This window comes from Pseudonaja textilis, chromosome 2, assembly GCF_049901715.1.
Source record: "Pseudonaja textilis isolate UNSWEBS1 chromosome 2, rPseTex1.2, whole genome shotgun sequence".
NCBI lineage: Eukaryota > Metazoa > Chordata > Lepidosauria > Squamata > Elapidae > Pseudonaja > Pseudonaja textilis.
The window spans coordinates 105,126,086-105,150,156 of NC_141991.1; the positions used below are offsets into that span (position 1 = coordinate 105,126,086).

General features: G+C 38.7%; 1 protein-coding gene across 3 annotated transcripts in view; it reads left to right on the forward strand.

The window, feature by feature from the left end:
* LOC148126992 (uncharacterized) overlaps positions 1-24,071 on the forward strand; it is a 231,928-nt gene that overhangs the window by 32,552 nt on the left and 175,305 nt on the right. The window contains exons 4-5 of one of the 3 annotated variants that reach the window (XM_087924787.1): positions 727-815; positions 23,582-23,636. The exons of 1 other annotated variant lie outside the window; for it this stretch is intronic. In XM_087924787.1, coding sequence (XP_087780913.1) covers positions 727-815; positions 23,582-23,636 — 144 coding nt within the window. The remainder of the gene's footprint in view (positions 1-726; positions 816-23,581; positions 23,637-24,071) is intronic. One more of the 3 variants, XR_015741794.1, reaches the window with a different exon arrangement.

Below are 24,071 nucleotides of genomic sequence, written 5' to 3' on the forward strand. Positions count from 1 at the left end.
TACCAAAGGGATCCAAAGGTAAACTTAGAAAAAAAGAAGAACTTTAGAATGAAAACTACAGTAAAATACAGGTGCCTGAAAGCAGGGGTGGGATTCAAATTTTTCACAACCAGTTCATGGGCATGGCTTAGTTCATGGGCATGGCTTGGTGGTCATGTGACTGGGTAGACGTGGCTTGGTGGTCATGTTATTGGCTGGGTGTGGCCAACTCAATATCATTCACATCAAGGCACGCATCTCCTCACCTGGCCTCTCATGACTGTGGGGATGCTGCAACAGTCTTAAGTGTGAAAAATGGTCATAAGTCATTTTTTTCAGTGCCATTGTAACTTTGAATGATCACTCCACATAAGCAAAGTACCAGCAAAGGAGGGGGAAATAACCTCCAGAGAGGTTCCTGAGACAGGAAGTCTAGTCCTGCCAAGAATGTAATAAGGGTTAACAGAGAGGCAGTTTCTGTAAGCAACACCAGAATGTTCCTTCCTGCCTTCCTTACAGGATTAGGCCCATAATTTCTTCTAACAACTGGTTCTCCGAACTGCTTAGAATGTTAACAACCGGTTCTAGTGAATAGGTGAGAACTGATAGAATCCCACCCCTGCCTGAAAGTCAAGGAGCAGATGAAGCTTGAGATTCTTACAGAATGCAATTCATTTTCCTTTGTGCTTTTCATTTTATCATTTTGAATTCAGCTATGGTCCTGAATAAGTCCTCTTATTTCTGCAGCTTCTCTAAACTAAGAAATCATGTCTACAAAATAACTTCAAGCATCTATTTTCAAGCAGCATATGGACCAGGGTTCTCTGAAGGAGCGGGTGAGAAAAGTCATACTGGTGACCACAACGATGTGATTGAAATTCCAACTATATCTTTATCTCTGTACATAATGCACAGGAACATGAAAAACAGATAGGGTTTTAATTGCAGTGTTGACTTTTTTTTGATACATCTTATCCTGTGGATACTGTTGATATGGACTGGGAACCACCCATGAATGCAATGGATGCCTGCCATACCCCAATCTAAAAAAATCCTTGGAATTAATAATTTGCCTTTCTCATAAACCTTGAGAAGAGTTCAAAGTTAAGAGTGTGTTGCAGGATATATTTCCACTTGGGAAATCAATTCAGGAGAGGGCTACAACCCTACATTTCTAATTCTGAAAGCAGGTTGCTGCATAGTCCATCAGAAGGCTTGGTCACTGCTTGGAATAAGGGGCCTTTTAAGACATTGGATTGTGCCCATGCAATCTCCCTCTTCCCAGGGATCCTATTATTCCCAGTGATTCATGGAGGAGGGAGATGAAATGTGAGACGTCTAGAGCAGGGCTGTCAAAATCCCAGCCTGCAGACTGAATACATCACGTGCTCGCCATGCCCACACCTGGTTTAGCAAAGGGAGGGGAAGTCCCAATATGTCACATTACACCACCATGACAATGTGAGTTCAACATTTGGGTCTAGAACATCACTCAACAAAGGATGAACCGGATTGAACATTGGCTAAAGCTGCTATTAAGGCCTATCTTGCAGAAGAAAGGGTGGCAAAGCACTAGCATTTGCAATAGTGGGGGATATCTGTAGCTCCGGTATAGAATGAAGGTGAGGGTCCATTCTCAGAGCTTGTGGGTTGGTTTTTGAACATTTCATTACCAGGCTACGTAACATCCTCAACAAAGTTTAGGGGATGTCAGTGCTCTTCTGTTTATAAGGGCTTCAGGTGTAGGTGTATCAAGTGAGGGTTTAGTAATGGGTCAGCTGTGAATCAGTGAGTCTTGTGATGGGTCTTAGATTGGATCTCCTTATCACAAGACCCATTACAAAACTCACTGATGACTCACAGCTGACCCATCACTTGACACACCCACACCTGAAGCCCTTCTAAACAGAAGAACACTGATTCTAACATCTCCTAAATTCTGCTGAAGAGGTTATCTAGCCTGATAACAAAATGTTTGGAAACTAACCCACAAGCTTGGAGAATTTACCCTCACACTAATATTTCTCTGCCTTTATTGTGCCTGCAGATACACACTCCACAGCCCTTTTCCTAGTAACATAAACCTTTTTGGGCACAGGGGTGTTTGGAAGTTTGGAGAAATTAGTTCAGCATGTGTTGGGCAAAGATTTGCTCCCAGTTGGATATCGGTTGTTGCAGACCCAAAGAAGGTTCCTTGGAAGGAGTCTTACTGAGTGATCCGGGAACAGTTTGAACTTGTTGGACCTGTGGAAGAGGTCAGGGTTCTTAGGATGGTGAGCATAGCTTCTCCTGAATTACATTTGCCCACCTCATTAGATCTGGCAGAGATTATATGCTTGGGGTGATATGTTCTAGGAAACCTACATTTGGCAAGTCCAAGGAGGTGGCACTTTTCTACCATGGCATTCCCCCCCCCACACACACACACATACAATGTAAGGTTAGCTGCATCCCAGATAGTGTTCTGCAAGTCCTCAAGATCTGGCTATCAGGGATCCCGGGGAACCAATGACATTTTATAATGTTATTATCTACTCTTGTCTTGATGCTGTGTGTTTATGCATGTATGTGTACGCAAACACAGAGTATATATAATTATATAATTTAATAGTGATTGTTCTTATATATTTTTGAGTTGTTTAAATGTTGTATGCTACCCAGAATCATTTTTTGTGACTATATAAATTTGATAAATAAATTCAAGTAGAATAATATATTCAGTTCATGAGATTTCCACTTTTCAAATCACCTCATATTCCTTCTGCAAGCTTCAACATTAATCCATTTTGACACCCACGCCTCTGAGACAAATACTCTTATTCATGCTTTGTTTTCTAGGGCATCTTACTTTTTTCCCGTCCATAAAATGATTTTTCTGAGGCTATATATTGCAACCTCCAATGCCATGGGGGTAGCCTACCAAACATTTGATCCACATTGGACAGTCAGCCATTTTTGGCTTCCAGTGCTGCAGGAGACACTTGCAAAACAGGATGATGTTTTGTCCTTTCTTTCATTTTCTGTGCATCTTTTCATCTCTCAGCCAAAGTGGTTCCAAATGGCTCTGTGGGAGTGCTCATTCACTTGAACCAGAAAGTCATCGTATCATCATCGTCATCAATCATCCATCCTTTAGTGTAAAAAATGATCCCTCTTTGTCTTTGCTGTCTTATTGGTTTCCCCGCTATACTATTTAAAATTTACAAACTGCTAGGTGAAAATGTTGTTTGGTATTGGGTGAAGTACTATCAATGTGCAAATATCCAGCTCTTTGCCACAGGCCAGACAAGTGAACTGGAAGAGATCCTGACCCAATCAGGGAGGTAGTTAGGATATAGCTGGGATGAACAAATACAGACTGAATTTGGAATGGCTGTGAATATGAAGCTCTTTCAAGTCCAACATATGGACCACTGGTGAAGGTCTATGGATGAGGTCACGTTCCCCTCCTTGAGGCTAATTTCTAACCTAGGAATTCTATTACAGATGCGCCTAAATTTGCTCTTGTAAATCCTTACTCTGCAAGTTGCATTGGCTGCTAGTCCACTTCTGAATGATATGCTAAGGGCTGAAAGCTCTACATCAAGGGTCCCCAACACCTGGGCCACAGCCCGGTACCAAGCTATGGCCCATTCTGAACTGAGCAGTTGAGTGCGCATGTGTGCAATGCTCCGTTTGTGAGAGTGACAGGTGTGTGTGCCCGCTGCTTGCACAAATAAAGCTGTGTGTGCAGGCACTCACCTGGTGCTCACATGGAAGCATTCCCACTCCTCCCACCCCACTGCTGCCACTGCTGCCGGTCCACAAAACCGGAAAGCTTGGGGACCATTGCCCTACATGGCTCAAGTCAAGCCTGGATATCTTCAAGATTACTTGCTCTAGATGTCCTATTCCTAAGGCCTGCTTGGAGGACATAGAGCAGAGAGCTCTGTGATAGTGGTCCATTATGAAAATCTATTTTCCCACTTCCACAAAAAAATAATAATAAAGGGCCTCTTTTATGATTTTTTTTAAAGTGACCTGTTAACATATATTTTTGTTCCACTTTTAGTGACTGGAAGTTTATTTATCCCCACACTTTGATTGTAAAAGATTCATTTCTCTTGTTCTTAATTGTCCTGTGTTCAATTATTTAAGTTTCTGAATTATATTCAAATCTTAACTTCTGGCTGAGGTTGGGACCTTTTTCCAAGGACAAATAAAAACTTTTGAAAAACTTGTAGCCATTTAAAAGACATGGAACAGGGGGAGGGGGGGAAGTAGTAAATGAATCAATACTCAATCATTTGAAATAATCTTTTAAATGTAATAGCAAACTATGGAAGTCAATTACTGTATGCAGGCAAAGAAGGAAAAGATTACTCTACAATACTAGGGTGAACAAGCTATACAACTATATACAGTAGTTTGGACAGCATCCTGTATCCAGTAAGATTCTCTTGTTTTCCAGTCAATTCAGGAGCAAAGGACTGACAAGAATGGCAGGGAATTTATAGTTGCTGCTGCTCATTTGATCAGGACAATAGATGAATTGCAACAAAGAAGAAAATGATCTGCTTGAAAGGTTCTGCAGTTAGCTACAGGCAGTTTCCTTCCAGGGCCTGTTTCCATCTCTGCCTTTCAGTGGCCCGATAATTTTAATTGTGGGTGGCAGGACCAGTAAATTGTCTGAATATTTCTTTATAAAGGAAATAGAAATTTAACTCTGCCTTCTGTACATACACATCAGGTAGGGTGTTTTTTCACATCATCTTCCCTTTTTCTACTGCTTGATATTCTTGATTGACTTTCTTATATACAGTTTCTTATCGCCAGTGTTTTTCCAATTATAGATAGCAACAGAAAATCAGTCATTGGTTTCTGAAAGGTCATCAAGATACAATATCCATCTGGGAAGCAAGTAACTTATGGAGTTAGTTTGTATAAATTAGGGAAAGTTTTATGCGGAAATAAGGACCAAAAATATGGTTTGGATTTTTATAAAGAAAAGTAACATTGGTGGTGTTTAATGAAAACAAAGATAGTAATATTTATTTACCCTATCCCCTGGCTCATGTACATGAAGAAATAAACCTTTCTCATATCTTCAGGTGTTAGGCTGGTTCTTTACACTAGTATTTCAGTAATAACTACTTGTTCAGTTTATAACCCATGATAAAGATAAATAGCATTGGATTGTTTTCTCATAAAGCATGGTGACCAACTGACAAGCAGATAAGCCATTCTATGGTAGACAAGAGCTCATTTTCTCATCCATTAACAGAGAAACCCAAACATCCAAATATTAAATTGTGTGTAAACAATTTGGCTAACTTAACACCATCTTAAGTACTTCCATTAAAACAATATTTTCTTCTCATATGTCATCCATTATGAATAGTCAAGTTACAAGATATACAGCATATGATTCAATGCTAATCAGCAAATTTCCATTAAGAGCTGCCAGAAATATTAAATTAAATACTGCCTCACAAGTTGACCTCTTATCATTTTCTCTTTCTCTCCTTCCAGAAACAGCTTGAACAATTCTTTTTTTGTCCCTTCACAGTTTCCTTGATTCCTTTTGCAAATCCAAAGTAAGAAGTCTTTCCAAGTCATGCTTCTGATTTACTATTTGTCAAATAATCAAATAAATAATCAAATAGACTTTGATTATTATGACATCAATTGGCATCATTTCCCATATCATCTTATATTCTAGCATTTTTAAATCCATTTTCAGATCCACAATGTCTTTTCCATATTACTGTTATAATCCAGTATATATTTAAACTTCAGATCCACAGTCAGAACAGTCTCAGTCTGTTTCATCCACATCTGTTGTTCTTCTGTATCCTCTGCTATATTGTCACTCTGCTCTAATATTGTAACTGAGTAAATCGTTAATTTCTTCTTTAGCCAAATAGTGTTGCTTTGTTGTACTAATTGACCTATTCTTCTTTAAGAACAACCCTTTGTTCTCTCTGGTTCCCTCTATCCCCTCTTATTATCTGCTTATTTTTCAATCAACAAAACCTTCCACAGGAGGATTTCTTACTGTTCATTTCCAAGATCTCTTATATCATTTTATCCATTTTTAAACATAGTTTTTCAAGTCCATCTAGCCGTCCCCTTAACTATCAAAAATCTACATTCTAGTCCTCCTTTTGCTGTTTTAAAAGCATCTCTTATTCATCCTGAAACTCACTTAAAGATCCTTTCTTCCAGGGTGCAGGGAAAATCTGCTGGTGTATTACAGCTTGTCTTTGGGTATCAGTGTTTCTTGGAAAGATATCAAGAGCAACTTAAGCAAGATGGATATTCCAGCACTCAACAAATCTTTCAGGTGTCAGGTCCCCTGGTTTTCAATCCTTTTGCAAAAAATAATCTTTATGGAATCAAACATGGTGATTTTTGTCTTCTGTTCCAAGGAGTTCCAAGGAACTGATCCTTTCACTGGCTTTTGTTTCAGCCACATTGGTGAACTCTGCAAAAGCAGAATTGGTTTCAGTCTGCCATACTGCTCCAGAACTCCAGGCAGCTTCAAGACATTTCAATGACTAGCTTATTCAAGAGCTAGATTTGTTACTACAATGGAAAACTGAAGGGATTCACCCCCAGGTTCTTTATATACCCCTTTAAGGAGTTCTCTAGAGTTCCAGGTTTCCGCTTATTAGGCAGAGGTACTTCTGGTTTGCTAGCAGGGAAATGGGACAGGAAAATCAATCTGCTTTCCAGGTTCAAAGAGCTGTCTTCAAGCTTGGCAATGGGAACCAATTCATCCTATAGCCTCTGTCTCTAGCCTTGGAGGGAAAATTAAACAATTTTAAATTAAACATTTAAAAAACTTTGGTGTTTTTTGAGTATTTAGAGTCTTTCACCTATCACAGAACCATCATAGTCAAAAAGGCATTAAGAATTGTTAACCTAATCCTATGTAGCTTTTTCTCTGGTAATATCACACTACTAACTAGAGCATACAAAGCATTTGCTAGACCTATACTTGAATACAGCTCATCAGTCTGGAACCCAGATCATGTATCTGATATTAACACAGTTGAGAAAGTCCAAAAATATTTCACAAGAAGAGTTCTCTGCTTCTCTACTCATTGCAGAATACCTTATGCCAGACTTGAAACTCTAGACCTTGAAAACCTAGAACTATGCCGCCTTCGGTCTGATCTAAATATAGTATATAAAATCATACATTGCAATGTCCTACCTGTAAATGAATACTTCAGCTTCAACCACAACAATACAAGACCACACAAAATTGATTGCAGAAAATACGATTTCAGCAACAGAGTGGTCAATGTTTGTAATACTCTACCTGACTCTGTGGTTTCTTCCCCAAACCCCAAAAACTTTAACCTTAGACTATGTACTATTGACCTCACCCCTTTCCTAAGAGGCCTGTAGCATGCATAAGCGCACCAATCATGCCTACCGTCCCTGTCCTCTTGTTTCTTTTTATTTTTCTTATACATATCTGTTGAGTTAAAAGAATGAGTGCACTCAGGAAAACGTAGTGAGAGTCATGTTGAATAACACACAACCAGCATACAGATACATGTAGGTTTTACTTCCAGTAAACAGGTAAACAAAGTTTAACAAACAGTCCAAAGCATACACAGTTAAAGCAGTTAGTATCAGTCCAGGAATAATCCAAAAATGAAATTAAGTATTATAAACAGAGTTCAGTAAACGGAGTTTCCTAACAGTTGCAAGATTCACAGGAACCCATGTAGAACAACGATCAGGCAATACAGCAAAACAGGAAATGCAAGAAGAAGAAACCAGGTTTCTGGCTCCATCTTATGGCCATTGGAGGAACCTCAGCCAATCACAATTACAGCATTCTCTTAAAGATACAGTATTAAATTACTATCCTGGTTTATATATTTCCAACCCAACTGTTAGGTGACTATCATTACTAACAACATCCTAACTCATGTATTCATAACTCTGTTTATACTTATACCTGTTATCTTGTAAGTGATTGACAAATCAAATATAAATAAATAAATAAATAAATAAACAAATCTTACAAGTTTTGATATGCAATCAACCCCGAATTAATAACTTGCCTAGAGGTGGTTTTCTATGTGCAATAAATCAGTTGGCCGGCTATCCTTGAGATGTTGCAAAATTGTAGGATCATACAATAGCTATGTACAAAACTATGTCTGTTAGCCTGTTTTATATATGCTAAGTGTTCACTGCTGCTGGTTCCTTTGAACATAAACCTTACCTTGCAAAGGTAAACATTGAACCACTGGAATGTGCAGAAGATACTTTTATGGGCAACTATAGAGGGTGTGGAAAGCAAAGCAAATGAAATTGCTATGGTGGTGCAGTGGTTAGAATTCAGTATGGCAGGCTAACTGCAATAATTCTGCCAATTGCCAGCAGTTTGATTTTCACAGATTCAAGGTTGACTCAGCCTTCCATCCATCCAAGGTCAGTAAAATGCAGACCCAGATCATGGGGGCAATATGCTAATTCTGTAAACCTCTTGGAGAATACTGTAAAGCACTATGGAGCATTATATAAGTCTAAGTGCTATTGCTATTGCTAAATACTCTTGTCTTCTGATTCTCCATAGCTCCTTACTGCCAATTCTTAACCCTCATAATGGATAGGTTTGCTGTTGCCTTTGTTGTTTGGGAAAACATCTTCTCTCAGTCCGATTTAAATCTGATTTAAGTCTCAGTCATGTTGTTTAAATCAGAATCATGTGTGCATGCCAGTCACATATTTGTGGCTGTTTTTTAATACTATGTTTGAAGGTCTATTTTCAAGTAAGAAGTTATTAGTCCAGGTTCCTTTATAATCAATATTCACAACCAAAGTCTGTATCTCATTGCAAGTGAGGATAAATGATATTTGCTCACATCTGAAATAAAATATTTTTTTTCACTTTAAGGTCATTAGAGTTATATTAAAATTTAACATTTGATGTTAGATATTTTTCATGTGAAATTGATACTTTTGGTTAGCCACTGACAGGACAGAAACTGCCATCCATTGCCAAGGTGGCATATCAAAATACTAGAAATAAGTGGTTGGATACAATCTTTTCTAGGTCAAACATAATAACACTACTGTAATCAAATGCAGCCTATGAAATTGATACTCGATTCTCAGTAGACAAAGCAAATAGAGTCTATTTAATCTTGAATGCTGCGCTCTGACAGATTTCAAGGCAGTAAGAATATAAAATTCATTTATACTTTCGAAAGAAATGAGGCTTAATCAATCAATGCAGTCCAGCTTCCATATATGGTGTTCTAAAGGTCTACAAGTTGCTCCACAAGGCTGTATTTTATGAATGCTTCACATGTCACTAAAGAAGATTCATGTAGAATATTTCTTTTATGTATACTGTGAAGTTGTAGAAAGATATTTGGTCATTTCCTGAATCTAGACTCCCAATTATATCTTTACCCCATGGCTTTGCTCTAAAAAAAGTACCTTGGTGACATATTCTCATTGTCCTAATTTCCTGTTCTCCACAAAAAATGGCTTATATGGGCAACAGAATTATAGAAGAGATAGGCTGGCATCATCAAATTTATTCCCAGTCAGGCTCTTTTTACATGTCTTGGTAAGTTTTCCAACTAATAAAGTTGCATAGAAACAAAAAGTACAGCAATAAAGATATAGCAAGCAATGGGTTTGTTCTGAAGCTTTCCTGAAATTTAACAAAAATATAAAGAATTTATGCATACCGGTCTGTCTGTCTATGGAGAGTCTCAATCATCCATGTCAAATGTGCTTCTTCAAAAGGCTACTGGACTTTCTTGGTTTTTCCTGGAAGACGTTTTTCTTGAAGACAGAACTGAAGAAGCTTCTTGGATGAGAAGCAAAACATCTTCCAGTAAAAATAAAGAAAATACAGGTGCCTTTTGAAAAAAGAACCTTTGGGATACCTGTATGTCACACATACAGTTCTGTGTGCAAAAACAGCAATGAATGTCAACTATTAGTCATTGCATCCTATAATTACAGATAACTCAATAATTTGTGTGAGGTAAATGAACAGTAACGTAGGACATAATGAATATTCTCTAAATAATACGATGTCCTTGGTCTTCTGTTTGACATTCTTGTAGGAAACATTTTAGCAGGAAACTCACAAATCTCTCTCTCACTTGCTCTGTCTCTGTCTCTGTCTCTCTCTCCATTTCTCTCTTTTATCCATCATATCTATCTATTTATCTATCTATCATCTATCTCACACTGAAAACAAGATGAGGTCATGGTCATTTATGGGGTAACTTCATCTCATGCAAATAGTCCTCTTGCTCCTGAAAAGCAGGGAAAAACAATTTCATCTTGAACTTCCCTTGAGCTCTCAGGTGGACTCTTTTTTGTTATCAATCACTTCTGAAAACACAAAGAGAAAAGAGACAAATTCAGGCTATAGGTATTTTAGTTTTCTTCAGGATAAAAACTGGCAATTATTAAGTGTGGTTTTCTGTTTCCAGATTGAAATGGCCTCCAGTAATCTGTTCATTGATGCATTTATCACTTCACTATAAAGTAGGGAGCAGGCGTATGACCTGTAGTGACAAAAATGGGATGTGGAGCAAAGGTGGGGAAGAAAGAGAGAAGATGTCATTTTTCAGCACCATTCACTTGTCTTAATGTTCTTCTTGATTATGGCAGACAATCATAGCCGGAGGTCTACTGATGCTTTAGATATGAGTAAAACTTAAAGATTTAGCAGGAGGGAGGGAGGAGATGTACTTTTAGAGATTGCATATTAGGGGGACATTTATAGAATAAAATGTCTGGGGGATTCGCTTCCTTTTTTAAGGGTCAGGCAAAAAAATATATAATTTTGCCATTCAAATAAATAGAAGAGCTGGATTAGTTGTTCTGTATGTATAATTGAGCCTTCTCAATTATCCCTTAAGGGAAGGAGCTATCAATGAATATATACTGCTCAGTGGTGGGATTCAGATTTTTTTAGTACAGTTCTGTGGTCATGGCTTGGTGGGGATGGCAGAGAAAGGATACTGTAAAATCTTCAGTCAGAGGTGGTATTTGCCGAACTACTCAAAATTTCCACTACTGGTTCGCCAGAACTGGTCAGAACCTGCTGAATACACCTGTGGCCATCATAACCAGGAAAGACCTTCCTATCACAGTCTTTCCACTTATGTCTTTTCTGACCCCATCTTGAATGTGTTTAAAGCATGGAATTAAATCATTTGAAAACTCTATTTTGGATAATTGGTTAAACTACTTGGAGTTACTTTTTAAGTAGGCAAGACCATTTGTTTCACAGCTCCTGCTCTTCTCTTTTAAAGTATACTTTCCCATATTATGTCAACCCAAGTGGGCTTGTCCATTGTGAATGCCATTCATCAGTTTATGGTAGGCTAACTGTTCATTGACTTTGAAGAGGTCAAAACATCTTTTCAACTAAGTCAATGTTTACCATAGTCCATAATAGCCTCCAGGGCTACCTAAATACTAAATTTATTTCCCTGAGCTTTTTTACTTTCCCTTATGCCTTAAAAGAGGGTGTGTGAGAGAGAGAGAGAGAGAGAAGAGAAGAGAAGAGAAGAGAAGAGAAAGAGAAGAGAAGAGAAGAGAAGAGAAGAGAAGAGAAGAGAAGAGAAGAGAAGAGAAGAAAGAAGCACTAGTAGCACACCATTTTATCATTTTTGATGTAGAAAATGTGTCTCTCCCCAAGCTCCCAAATAGCCTATAGGTTATTTGGATGCTAAAAAATGAAAGGTTTCTACTAGGAATGACTGGAAAAACAATTAAACAATGGATTGCTGAACTTCAAACTTAAACCAAAGTATTGAGAAGGTCAAAGAGATTTCTATATAGACAAAGTTAATATGTTTGGAGGAAAAATAATAATGCAACTAAGAAATGGTGGTCAAATTTATATAAATCTATTCCTAACAGCTAGATAAGATCTTTGTTGTTGTGTTTTTCAGATAGAGCAATTTCCAACACTTTTAAATGAGTCTGATCCAAAGAGAGATATAAATGTAGAGATATAGATACATATGTTTTGGTGTTTATGATAACTAATAGCTAACAACATAAACTGAATTTTCCCCCCTCTCCCATATATATATATATATATACACACACACACACACACACACACACACACATACATACAGAGAGAGGGGGGGAGGGAGGGAGGGAGGGAGGGAGAGAGAGTGGGGGAGAGAGTATTCAGCTCTGTTCGGGTATTTTCCCACATCACTATAGTTGTGCTTTTAAAGTTGTAGCAATGTTTTGGCAGAATCTCACACTTGGGCACAAACAGACCGCCCCCCCCCCGATACCCCCAGCTCAAACACACCACAACCAGGCACCCAGATGAAACCTAGCTTCCTAATAAATGATAGCCGTCCGTTTACAAGGAGCCAAGCTGCACTAAAAGTCTCCAATACAGGAAACACAATGTTGCCAGCCAATCAAGACAAAAAAAATGCTACAAAACAGACAGAAGATATTAGAAACACCAATCAAGCAGAACACAGCAAACTCCAAGACCAATAAACACAGATCAAGACTCCCAACCAATCAGGACGAAGAAAAAACCATTCTGGCACAGCAGTAGGCTAGCACCAAATTTAAAACAGAAAAGGCTGGGAAAGTCTGGCTCACAAACGAACACTATACAGAAGCCTGATGATGGCAGATGAGATTCTGCCGAAACGTTGCTACAACTTTAAAAGCACAACTATAATGACGTGGGAAAATACACAAGCAAAGCTGAATACCATACATATAAATATCCATGAAAACTTAAGAAAACAGATATACATACATACATACATACATACATACATACATGCATACATATATCTGTTTTCTTAAGTTTTCGTGGGTACTTACATGTATGGTATTCAGCTTTGTTCAGGTATTTTCCTACATCATTATAGTTGCCGAAACATTGCTACAACTTTAAAAGCACAACTATAATGACGTGGGAAAATACACAGGCAAAGCTGAATACCATACATATAAATATCCGTGAAAACTTAAGAAAACAGATATACATACATACATACATTTATCTGTTTTCTTAAGTTTTTGTGGGTACTTACATGTATGGTATTCAGCTTTGTTCAGGTATTTTCCTACATCATTATAGTTGCCTCTCTCTATATATATGTAGGTCTAGGTGTGTTTGGGTCTTTTCCTGTGTAAGATTAAGAGTATCTTGGCAACATTTTGGCGAGGTCTCACTCACCATCCTCAGGCTGGTGCTTTTGGCTTCATGCCAGTGCAAGCAGTTTGTGATCGGAGCCGCCATCTCTCTATAAATACTGGTGGTGCGGGCTGGTGTGCTGGGCTGGTTGGCTGCACTGTTGCCTCTTGATGGAGTTGATGTTGGTATAATGGGCTGTGTGATGGCCTTGTGAGTTTTGTTGTGGAGATATCCTGGATCTTGTGCTGTAATCTCCTGGGTCGTTTGTTTTGTAGAGATCTTTCCATTAGCCTCCCATGTTTTAATGGCTTGGGTAATGGGTTGTGTGATGGGCTTGCGAGTTCTTTTGTTGTGGTATCCTGGGTCCTGCGTTGTAATCTCCTGGGTCGTTTGTGTTTTGATCTCTTTTCCATTAGCCTCCTGTGTAGTAACGGCTTGGGTAATGGGTTATGTGATGACCTTGTGAGACTTATTGCTGTGGTATCCTTGGTCTTGTGCTGTGATATCCTGGGTCATTTGCTGTGTTGCAACTTCTTGAGTTCTTGTGGTGTAATTTCCTGAATTTTCTGATGTGATAGCCTGAGCAGGTGGCCGTGATATAGCATTCTGGGTTTTAGTCTGGCTTCGAGTTTGGGGTCTGGGTTTGTGTTCTTGGCATGTGTCAGCTTGTTTGGTTTTGGGGTTGGGGGGATGCGACAGCTGGTGAAGCAGCCATGGTCTGTTTTCTGGATGGTGGTTGTGCTTCATTTATAGGATGGGCTTGGGCCTGGGTCTGATGAGGGGGATTGGCAATGGTGTCCCATGTTGTTTTGGGTCTGGTGTTGGTTTACGTGGCTGGGACTCGTTTGTTGGTGAGGGCTTTTATATATATAAAAGGTTCTCGCGGGTATTTGTATGTGGATCTTTGGTTGTTCGGGTTTTCTCCCACGTAAGATTCGAAGTATCTAGGCAACGTTTCGATGAAGTCTCATTCATCATCTTCAGGCTTCTGTCTTTGGCTCTTGCTTCTCTGCAATCTCACATCACTCTGAGAAGCAAGAGCCGAAGACAGAAGCCTGAAGATGATGAATGAGACTTCATCGAAATGTTGCCTAGATACTCGAATCTTACGTGAGAAACCAACAACAGATCCATATATATATATATATATATATATATATATATATATATATATATATATATATATATATATATATATATATATATATATATATATATATATATATAAACACTCAGAACGCAAACACAGAGAGAGACAGAATCACACACATATATCTGAGAAGATTTGTCCTCAGAAAAGGAAGAGCTTGGTCACTGATTTCCTACAACGGAAAGATGGGATGGCAGCCAGAAGTCGAGACTGGATACACGTTGCATGGAGTTGTCAAAGTGTCAAGTATCAAAGGATTTTTGAAAGATATTTTAGAGTTCAGCCATAATGAGTTAAGGACAGGAGCAGCTTAAATGTAAACATGCCCATAGACATCAGGTTCAGCTAAGTGCCAGACATTGAAAAGCCAGCTTAATAGCCATCAGTAATGCTCCTTGTGAGTAAACCTGTTGAATTAAAGGTAAGTAAGAACCTCTAAAGGCTTCTCTGAAAACTTGCAACGAAGGTTTGAATGGAGCTCTAACAATTCAGTGGTGGATCTGCTGTTTACTAGATTAATCTCTGCCCTTTCGGCTCCTGGGCCTCAGTCATATAAAACTTGGACCACATGTTTTCTGAACAGTTTTTATCCCGGTGCTGTAATTGCACTTAACAATGAACTTAAGGATCACCATCAGTGAGCTGTTGGACGGTATTACTTTGTCTGTTGTGTGGATGCTTGTGTATTTTTAGGAGGAGGGGATTTTGACAGGTGGGGGTGTTTGGGGATTGGTGTGTGTGTGTGTGTGTGTGTGTGTGTGTGTGTGTGTGTGTTGAGGTGGAGAATTTTGGTGGGTGGGGTGTGTTTGGGGATTATCATGTGTGTGTGCATGTTGGGTCTAGTCTTTGGGTGTTATGTGAATTTCGTTGTATGTATACTGTATATATACATACAACGACAATAAAGAATTCAATTCAATTCAGTGTAACAGCTCTGGTGCTTAAGAATTCTAGCATGTGATTTTTCCCTTGGCTTTTGACCTTGAATATGTACTAGCACCAAAACTTTTTTACTGTGAGCCTTACACTTCTTTGCATTTATATGCTGGCTCTTCCAGATGTCTTCAGAAGCTCTCTGGAATGGCAACCAGGCAGATCTACTTGATGCAAGATAGCATGTTTGATACTTCTCTAGGTCAGCTAATCAGCTTAGCTATGCAAGATTTGCACTAGAAATATGTTTCTTCCAAATGAAAGGGTAAGCTGTAGATCCTTCAAATTATTTCTGCGAAACCTATCTTCTGGCAGGGCCTAAGGATAGGCCTTCAATGCTAGCAGGTTCTGCTGCATTATTCCGTGGCATTAGTAGTCATCTGATCTCATGATGAAAGGGCAGGGCAATGTGCCTTCTCAGTTCTGATCAATGTCCAAATCGTGCTCAGGTCAGCCCATCAGCAAGCAATTGCCACAGGGATCCTTGAAAAGCAATCTCTTCTCATTTTTTTCTTTGATGGAGACAAGGTCCCTGAGATCTCTTCCCATTAAACAAGCCCAACTTCCATATTTCTTGAATAAAATCAATCTCTGAAGGTGGGAGCTGAAGGCTTTATTTTATCTCTGTCTATGGTCAGCCTATCCTAAGAAATCTGAGACTGCATAATAATTTGAAAGAGGACTATTTAAATTAGAAAGGTCCACAAGCTAGATGGATAGATGTTTCAAGGGTGATAGAGAGCTGGAGAACCAGAGCCAAGGGGCAAAGAGACGTGCATCTCTTTGAATGGTCCATATCTCAGGGCAAGGTTGCTCCAAACTAATGAAAATCCTTATGAATTATCTTTTTGCTTTTATTGTCATAGCTACAAGAAAGGGGGAGGAAGAGAGCAGACCAACTTTTTTTTTTTAATTTAGACAGACTTAAAGAAGTGGCATCAAATTTGAAGGGCACCCTATCAATCTGTTGTCCTAGCTGCATGAAATTGTATTTCCCTGCCACTTCATATCTTATTTGCAGCAGCTGGGCTGTAAGTCACTGATGATAACATTCTTTATTATGCAGCCGTGTTTATGAACTGTGCCTGGAAAGAGATGATAGAAATATGCAGCAATATGCAAAGAGTAAGGGGAGGGGGAGAAGGAATGGAGGGGAAATAAATGCTAGTTGCTAAGGCAACCAAGGGGCTATTTTGAGCATCAAAAATTTGCAAATGATGAAAAGCATTTTTATGCAATGGTTGGTCTTGCCAGAATGAGGAGTAGAGGATATGCAGTGAGTAGCGGGATCCTATTTGGAAAAGCAGCATATTTTCTTTTCCTATGTTTAAATTTTTGCAAGATCTAATTTTGCTGAAAAGAAATTGGTTTCTGCCAACTTTATGTGAGTGGCGGATATTGTAATTAATAAATGTGAAGACAGTTGAGCAAGTTAATCATCTTTCCATATCTCAACTCTTTGGCAGAGTTCTTGAGAGCTCCAATAAAGCTTCACTCTTCTGAAAGTCTGAGGCCAATAACTCCCTGTACACCGTCTTCCCGAAAAGAGCCAGCATGCCTCATAGTGCAGGGGTCTCCAACCTTGGCAACTTGAAGACTTGTGGGAGGTGACAAGGTTGGAGACCCCTGTCATAGAGAAGATGGCCATTCACTTTTCTGGAGTTTCTTCCTTAGCCCCACGGTGGAGAATTAAAGAAGCTAATTTTAAAAAATGCCCTTAGGGTTTCCCTGGGGATTCTGAAAGGTTAGAGAGGGAGAAAAATGACGTGATGTAGTGCCTTCCTCCCAACAGAGTTAGATATTAAGAATAACCAACCATGGAGTTTAAGTCACCACTACCAAGTGGCATTCTTATGAATTATATAACAGATTCAGGGTTAATTCATTAGGGATCTAGAAATTGCTTCATAGAAAATTCTGGGTAGGTTGACTAAAGGATGAAACAAAGCTAGAATTTTTTTTTTGAATTTTTATCTTAAAATTCATTTCAATACATAGTATTTCATCATTACCAATCCATTTCTTTGAATTCCTTTGACTTGAAAAGCAATAGCTCCCGACAAATAAGGAATGCAACAAGATGTGACAATAAAAAGATGTTGTTTAGAGCTGCCATAACTGTTCCTCCCATTTCCATCCTCCTTGTCTGTCTTTATTGCAGTTGTGCTACCAAGATGCCACTGGCTTTAGGGAGCATTTCTACCATTGAACCCATTAACCCGAGCTTCATTACTCCAAAGGCAATCCAGTAAAGATAATATTGCAGCATTTTCTCTGATTGTCCACTGATAGGAATTCTGATCAGATCCTGGATCCTTGGATCTTCTCTTTCTCCAATGGAATCAAGATATCATTCTATACCTTCTGCCATTTATCAGTGTGAGCAGACAAGCTCCCCATTCTTTCTTTGACCTTACCTTCTTCCCCCTTCTTTTTCTTCATTGCAAAAACAGATTTGTTCTATCCATTCTTAGTACTTAAGCTGCTTTCATCCTATTCTCATGCTGGTTTGACTCTAAAATGTTTTTTTTTTTAAAAAAAAACTGCCTGCCTGACATACACTGGGAATAGTTTTCAAGGGCTTCTATCCAGACCACAGTCTATTACCTGTTCTTATTGGACAATTGCCCCAATTTTTAGGCCTTCCCCACTTTCTGTTCCAGCAAAGCAATAACCAATCACTTGCCTTCTTATGGGTAAATGTTCCTGAGCATACAAACTTATACTTGTTCCCATACGGTTGTTGTGGGGGCAAAAATAGGAGGAAACATATCTATATGTTTGCCACCTTGAGCTATTTATGCAGAAAAATAAAACTGAGGTAAAAATCGATCAATCAAATAAATAAATAAAGAAATGGAATGTATGGAATTGTCAATGGACATCTCTCATGTAACCCGCATCTGCATAACTAGCCTGTCTTCCTGTCCCTATCCTCCCTACTTCATCCCAGTTTAGACCCTATGTAAACCTAGTACCGCCCTGTATGTCATGAAGGGCGATTCAGCTCATGAAAGTTTATGCTTTTAAGAAAATGTACTGACAAGAAGAACCCTGAACTAAGGAGAAATTTCCTAACAGTGAGAACAATTAGCCAGTGGAACAGCTTGCCTTTAGAAGTTCTGGGTGCTCCATCACTGGAGGCATTTGAGAAGAGACTGGACAACCAATTGTCTGGAATGGTATTGAGTCACCTGCTGGAGCAGGGAGTTGAAGTAGAAGACTTCGTAGTCCTTTCCAACTCTGTTATTCTGTTCTGTTCAAATATAGGTGCTACCAGATTCTTTCTTAACTACTTCACTACTATTAGCTTCCAGTAATCTTCTATCTGTCAACAAACTGATATAGAGAGTAAGAGTAACAGAGATGATTATGTGGAAGTTCACAAGAGCCAGCATGTCACTGACACATTGATCTAGTGTGGATTAACACAAACACAAAAAGTGCTTTTTAGGTCAGCTGCCTTTCTGAGTCTATTTCCTTCAATTTCCACCAATCTTCCTCTGCGGTTTGGGGTTGTTTTTCTCACAACCATGCAGGAAGAACTTTGGAGTTCAGCCAGCATACTTGAATGCTTCCGCCGCAGCAGCTCTGTATTTAACAAGCCATAAGAACAACCCTGTTCATTTTTAAAATCAGTCTTTTAATTAGAGCTTAAATACTTGGTTTTGGCTGTTATTTGAAAAAAAAAAAGGTTCAAATATTAATGAATTCCAGCTTAAATTAAAGGGTGTTGTAGCTCAACAACACTAGGGTGCTAATTAAAACATGCACAAACACATTTCTAATCACCGCTTTCGTATTTTTCCTCCTCAATTGAACATCTATATTGATAATCCATTTTTAAAAATTATGGTGAGTAATAAGCAATCAAAGGTAAAATAAATAATATAGGGCTATTAAGGAGTATTTAAGATTCCCCCTCCCCCAAATCACTGAATTAATTCAGTTTACTCAGGATTCTTCACAACACAGTAGGAAGAACATAAAGTGATACTATAGTGTAGCACATCCATTACAATTCCATTTGCAATTAATAGGGAGCCTAATATTTGAAATCAGCCCATGGTAGGTCTCCCTTTCCCCATCTATTCATCCATCCATTCATCCATCCATTTCCTCAAACTGCTCATGCTCAAAGAGATTTATTTTTTTAAGCAACTTCCCATAAAACCGAGCCATCATTTTAAGTGTATTTGCATGAGCCAATATATTTATTTATCTAGAATACTGTTCTGTTTTTTCAGAATAAATCAGATATAACACTGCTATCTCTTCTGGACAGATGGCCAGAAACTGACCTTTGCCTGGTTCTTCTTTTACTGCAATGTGCACTGTTTCTATTTTAGCTCACAGCTGAATTTGAATGAGGTGGGTATAAAGACCCTGCTTTAAATTTCATCAGTTCAAAACTCAGCATAATTTTCTAATAAGTATTTCATAACTTGTATCCCAATGGTAGGACTTTTCAAAACATGTCTTGCAGATATCTGCAGTCTAGGACTAGTCATATTAATGGAAAAACAACAATCCTGTATCTTCTGCAACAAAGTGACCCTGTTGCTCTTACAGCTGTGAAAATAATGGCCACCCACCCCCTGTTAACAAAACTAAGGTAACTCTTCGAATGTGCAGTGAAATGAAGAAAATCAGGAAATGGTCATTTAAAAAATGTATACTTGTTTCTTTAAATAATCATAGGTGCTTCACTTTGGGGAATGTAGCATGCTAACTAAATCTGTGGCAAGCTTGCTATATTTTTCTTTTATCTTCCTTTGAAGGTCTATTGTCTCTTCAGTTTATTCTGAACTCAGAACATTTTCAGTGAAACTGGAACACCATCAGAACATGTCCAATCATATTGAAACAAGCCATGTTGAACTTGGACTGTATCAAATTCAAAATATTTTGCAAACCACTGTTAACAATGTTGGTTGTGACTTTGAATAATAGTGGAACCAACAATGTAAAATCTTAACTGCTTTTCCACATATCTTTCTATGTTCTGTAGGCCTCCCAGAGTCACCCTATCGAGGAGATGGGTTCCATATAAATTTAAATAAACAGACAGACAGAGTCATATGAAATGATGGATTGAAGTGTGTTACATTTTTCTATACAATTTCTCTAACATTATCAGTGGCATTCCAAAACCAAGAAAATGTATCATAAGAAGCCACCCGTAACCTCATTGGTTTATATGCACTGTTATAGGGTGATATTCAGCCTTCTATATATACTTTCTGGGCTACCTTTATAAGGATCAGGAGGGACGATGGCAATCATTATTTCTGTGTATCTATCTGTTTAGAGGAGCAGTGGATTTGCTGAGATTGAAAGAGAAGGAACCCGGTCATGCATAGCTGAGGCTGAATTTGTATTAGGGGCTTCTAGAGCATAGCTCATTCTGGGAATATGCCCTTTCCATCAGCTCCCTATGCTTTTTCAATGCAAACATGGGTTTGTATATATGTCTTATACCTTGGGAAATATAATTCAAACCATTTTTACTTATTTTGACTTTTTATGCTTTTCTGAGGGTGTAATTCTAAGAGGCTCACAAGCAGCAGTACTAGTACAATATCAATAATAGAAGACCCCACAACTGAATAATAAAAACTAATTCATAATTATAATGGTCTCACATATCTCCATTACCACCCTTCCATTACTCATGTGTCAGGCCCCAGAGGCTTTCTGAAAGCTTTTTCAAATACCAGTGTGAGAGTATGAATGATGTAGTATTCTACAGGAGGAGACCTTCAGCAGAAAAGGCCCATTTCTGGGTCCTTTTTCCACCACACTGCATGAGAAGTAAGGATTTTTAGCAAGCCTTTTCTAGAGGCACACCATGGTTGGGCTGTTTTTATTTGGAATGAGTGGCTTAAAAAAATAACAAAGATTTCAATTAGAACCTTGAATTGCATCCAGAAATAAACTGGCAAATAATGAAACCCCTGCTGTACTGTTAGGTGATAGCATGGCGTTATCCTTGTTAGTGTGTGGGCTGCTACATTTTGCATTAGTTGTAGTTTCCAGATGGTCTTCAAGGGTGGTCCCGTGTGGTATATTACAGTGCTCCATCTGTGAGGTCACAAGAACATAGTGGCTGTTGCCAACAACTTCCATTCCAGGAATGGCCACAACAGACAAAAGCTTCTTGGTTACAGCTTCAAAATAGTCTAGGAGTATCCCAATTTTTAGCCTACTCTTTCTGAGGGAGCACAATACTCTCAAATCATTAATAAATTATTTTACTTGTAGTCAGCTTTTGAACCCATGGTATTCCATTGTGCTAGCATTAAACCTAAACATATTTCTTCCATATTTCTTCGCAGCCTCCAGACATCGGTCAGGATTTCCACTGCATCTCCTGTATGCTCTGAGGCAAAAGTGAATGGCTGGATACCATATATATATTGATGAATTTGAACCCTAAACCAGGGGTGGGATTCAATTTTTTTAACAAACTGTTCTGTGGGCGTGGCTTAGTTGGTGGGCATGGCGTGGTGGTCATGTGACTGGGTGGGTGTGGCTTGGTGCTCATGTTATTGGCTGGGCGTGGCCAACTCAATATCACTCACACTGAGGCACGCATCTCCTCGCCTGGCCTCTTGTGACTGTGGGGATGTTGCAATAGTCATAAATGTGAAAAATGGTCATAAGTTACTTTTTTCAGTGCCATTGTAACTTTGAATGGTCACTCCACACAAGCAAAGTACCAGCAAAGAAGGGGGAAAAAACTCCAGAGAAGTTCCTGAGACAGGAAGTCTAATCCTGCCAAGAATGTAATAAGGGTTAATGGAGAGACAGTTTCTGTAAGCAACTCCAGAATGTTTCCTTCCTGCCTTCCTTACAGGATTAGGCCAGTAATTTCTTCTAACAACTGGTTCACTGAAAAGCTTAGAATGTTAACAACCGGTTCTAGTGAATAGGTGCGAACTGGTAGAATCCCACCCCTGCCCTAAACCATTCAAAACCCAGCAAAGATAGAGTGCAAGCTGAGCCCACACTGGAATACACAAGAATGTTATTTGTCTTCCAACATGCACACACTTCCCTTCCTTCAGGAAGGAATGGAAACACTAATGACACTAACTTCCGACCCATGCAGACAGCCTCAAAAAGTCCACTTTATTTCTGGATGCAATTCAAAGTGTTAATCCCCAAGCCCAAAGAACCATGATATTGAAGGCTGCTGAAAAATACCTACCTCCATTCTGGACAGAACCTCTACCTCCTTCAGTACAGTAGGATCCAGGGTCAGCCTGTTAAGGACAGGGGACACAATGCCTCTTTCAAGAACATTGGCATATTTCCACCCACAGTGAGGTATTCAGGTACAAAGCGAGCTCACCCACTCACCTCTTCCTGATAGCACATATAAGCCAGATGGCACAGAGACTGAATCTGTAGGTGGAGGCTTGTTTTACCAAGGATTCTTTCCATTTACTTAAAATCAACAGGTTCTAACTATTCCCAGAAAATATAATACAGCATGCTTTACAGGGCCTTTATGAATAGTTACTTGCTATTGCATATACTCACATGTAGTTTGTCTCTCCTGGGTTTCTTCTGCTACTTCCTTATTGAATGATGTATAGCTTATCTCAAAGGAACAGATTTCATTGTCTGCCATAAGAATAAAGAACAAGTAGCTATTTTTAAAAAATAGTTCTTGCAAGCAAGGATCAGTTCAGATCAACACAAAATTATTCTGGTGAGAATGCTTGGAAATAGACAGCGAAAAATAGGAATAGGCACTACAGGTTTGCTTGAATAAAACTGCCATTAGTTGATAGAAACATCATGAATGCATGTTCAGCAACAACAAGTGAAAAGAAGACCAGGAATGTCTTTCATTCCCTTCCAGTCGCTGGGTTTGTTTGCTTTAGTATTTAGTATTTTTAGTATTTATTTGATTTGTCAATTGCTTACAAGATACAGGTATAAGAATAAATATAGTTTTGAATACGAGATGGATACTTATAAGAAAAATAAAAAACAATAGGACAGGGACGGTAGGCACGATTGGTGTGCTTATGCATGCCCCCTACAGGCCTCTTAGGAAGCGGGTGAGGTCAATAGTAGACAGTCTAAGGTTAAAGTTTTGGGGGCTGGGGGAAGAAACCAGAGTCAGGTAGAGTATTCCAAACATTGACCACTCTGTTGCTGAAGTTGTATTTTCTTCAGTCAGGTTTGGTGTGGTTAACCTTGAGTTTGTATCTATTGTTTGCTCTTGTATTGTTATGATTGAAGCTGAGATATTCATTTGCAGGTAGGACATTGAAATGTATGGTTTTATATACTATATTTAGATGCTTCTTTTCTTTTTCTATGTTTAGATGCTGCTTTGTTGGTTTATCTGAATGGAATGCCATCCAATTCTAGAGTGACTCGGTAGGCTCACAGTATAACAAACAGAATAAGAAACACTATAACAAAACCAAAACCATACAACAGAAGAAGCAGACCAGAAAGGAAGTAAAATAACAAGATGGTAGATGTGGCAAATGACATAGAATATATACACCACCACAGTGTGTGGTATCTTTCCTTGTTCACTCTCCCAAGCATAGCAGTAAATGTAAATGCTATTCTTTTCAAAATCTGTATGACAATCTATTTTGATCTAGAACTGCAAAAGACTCACAGGCTAGCGTGACTTTGCTAAGATATCTTATCACAGTTTTGGTTTTTCCATTTATCTTTATATAATGATAAAATCTTTTTTTTAACAAAACATTAGCATTATATATGCTTCTGTATAAGTCTATCCATCCATATGTCCAAAGACATTTTTATGTCTTTACCTCCTTCTTGAGATCGAAGGAA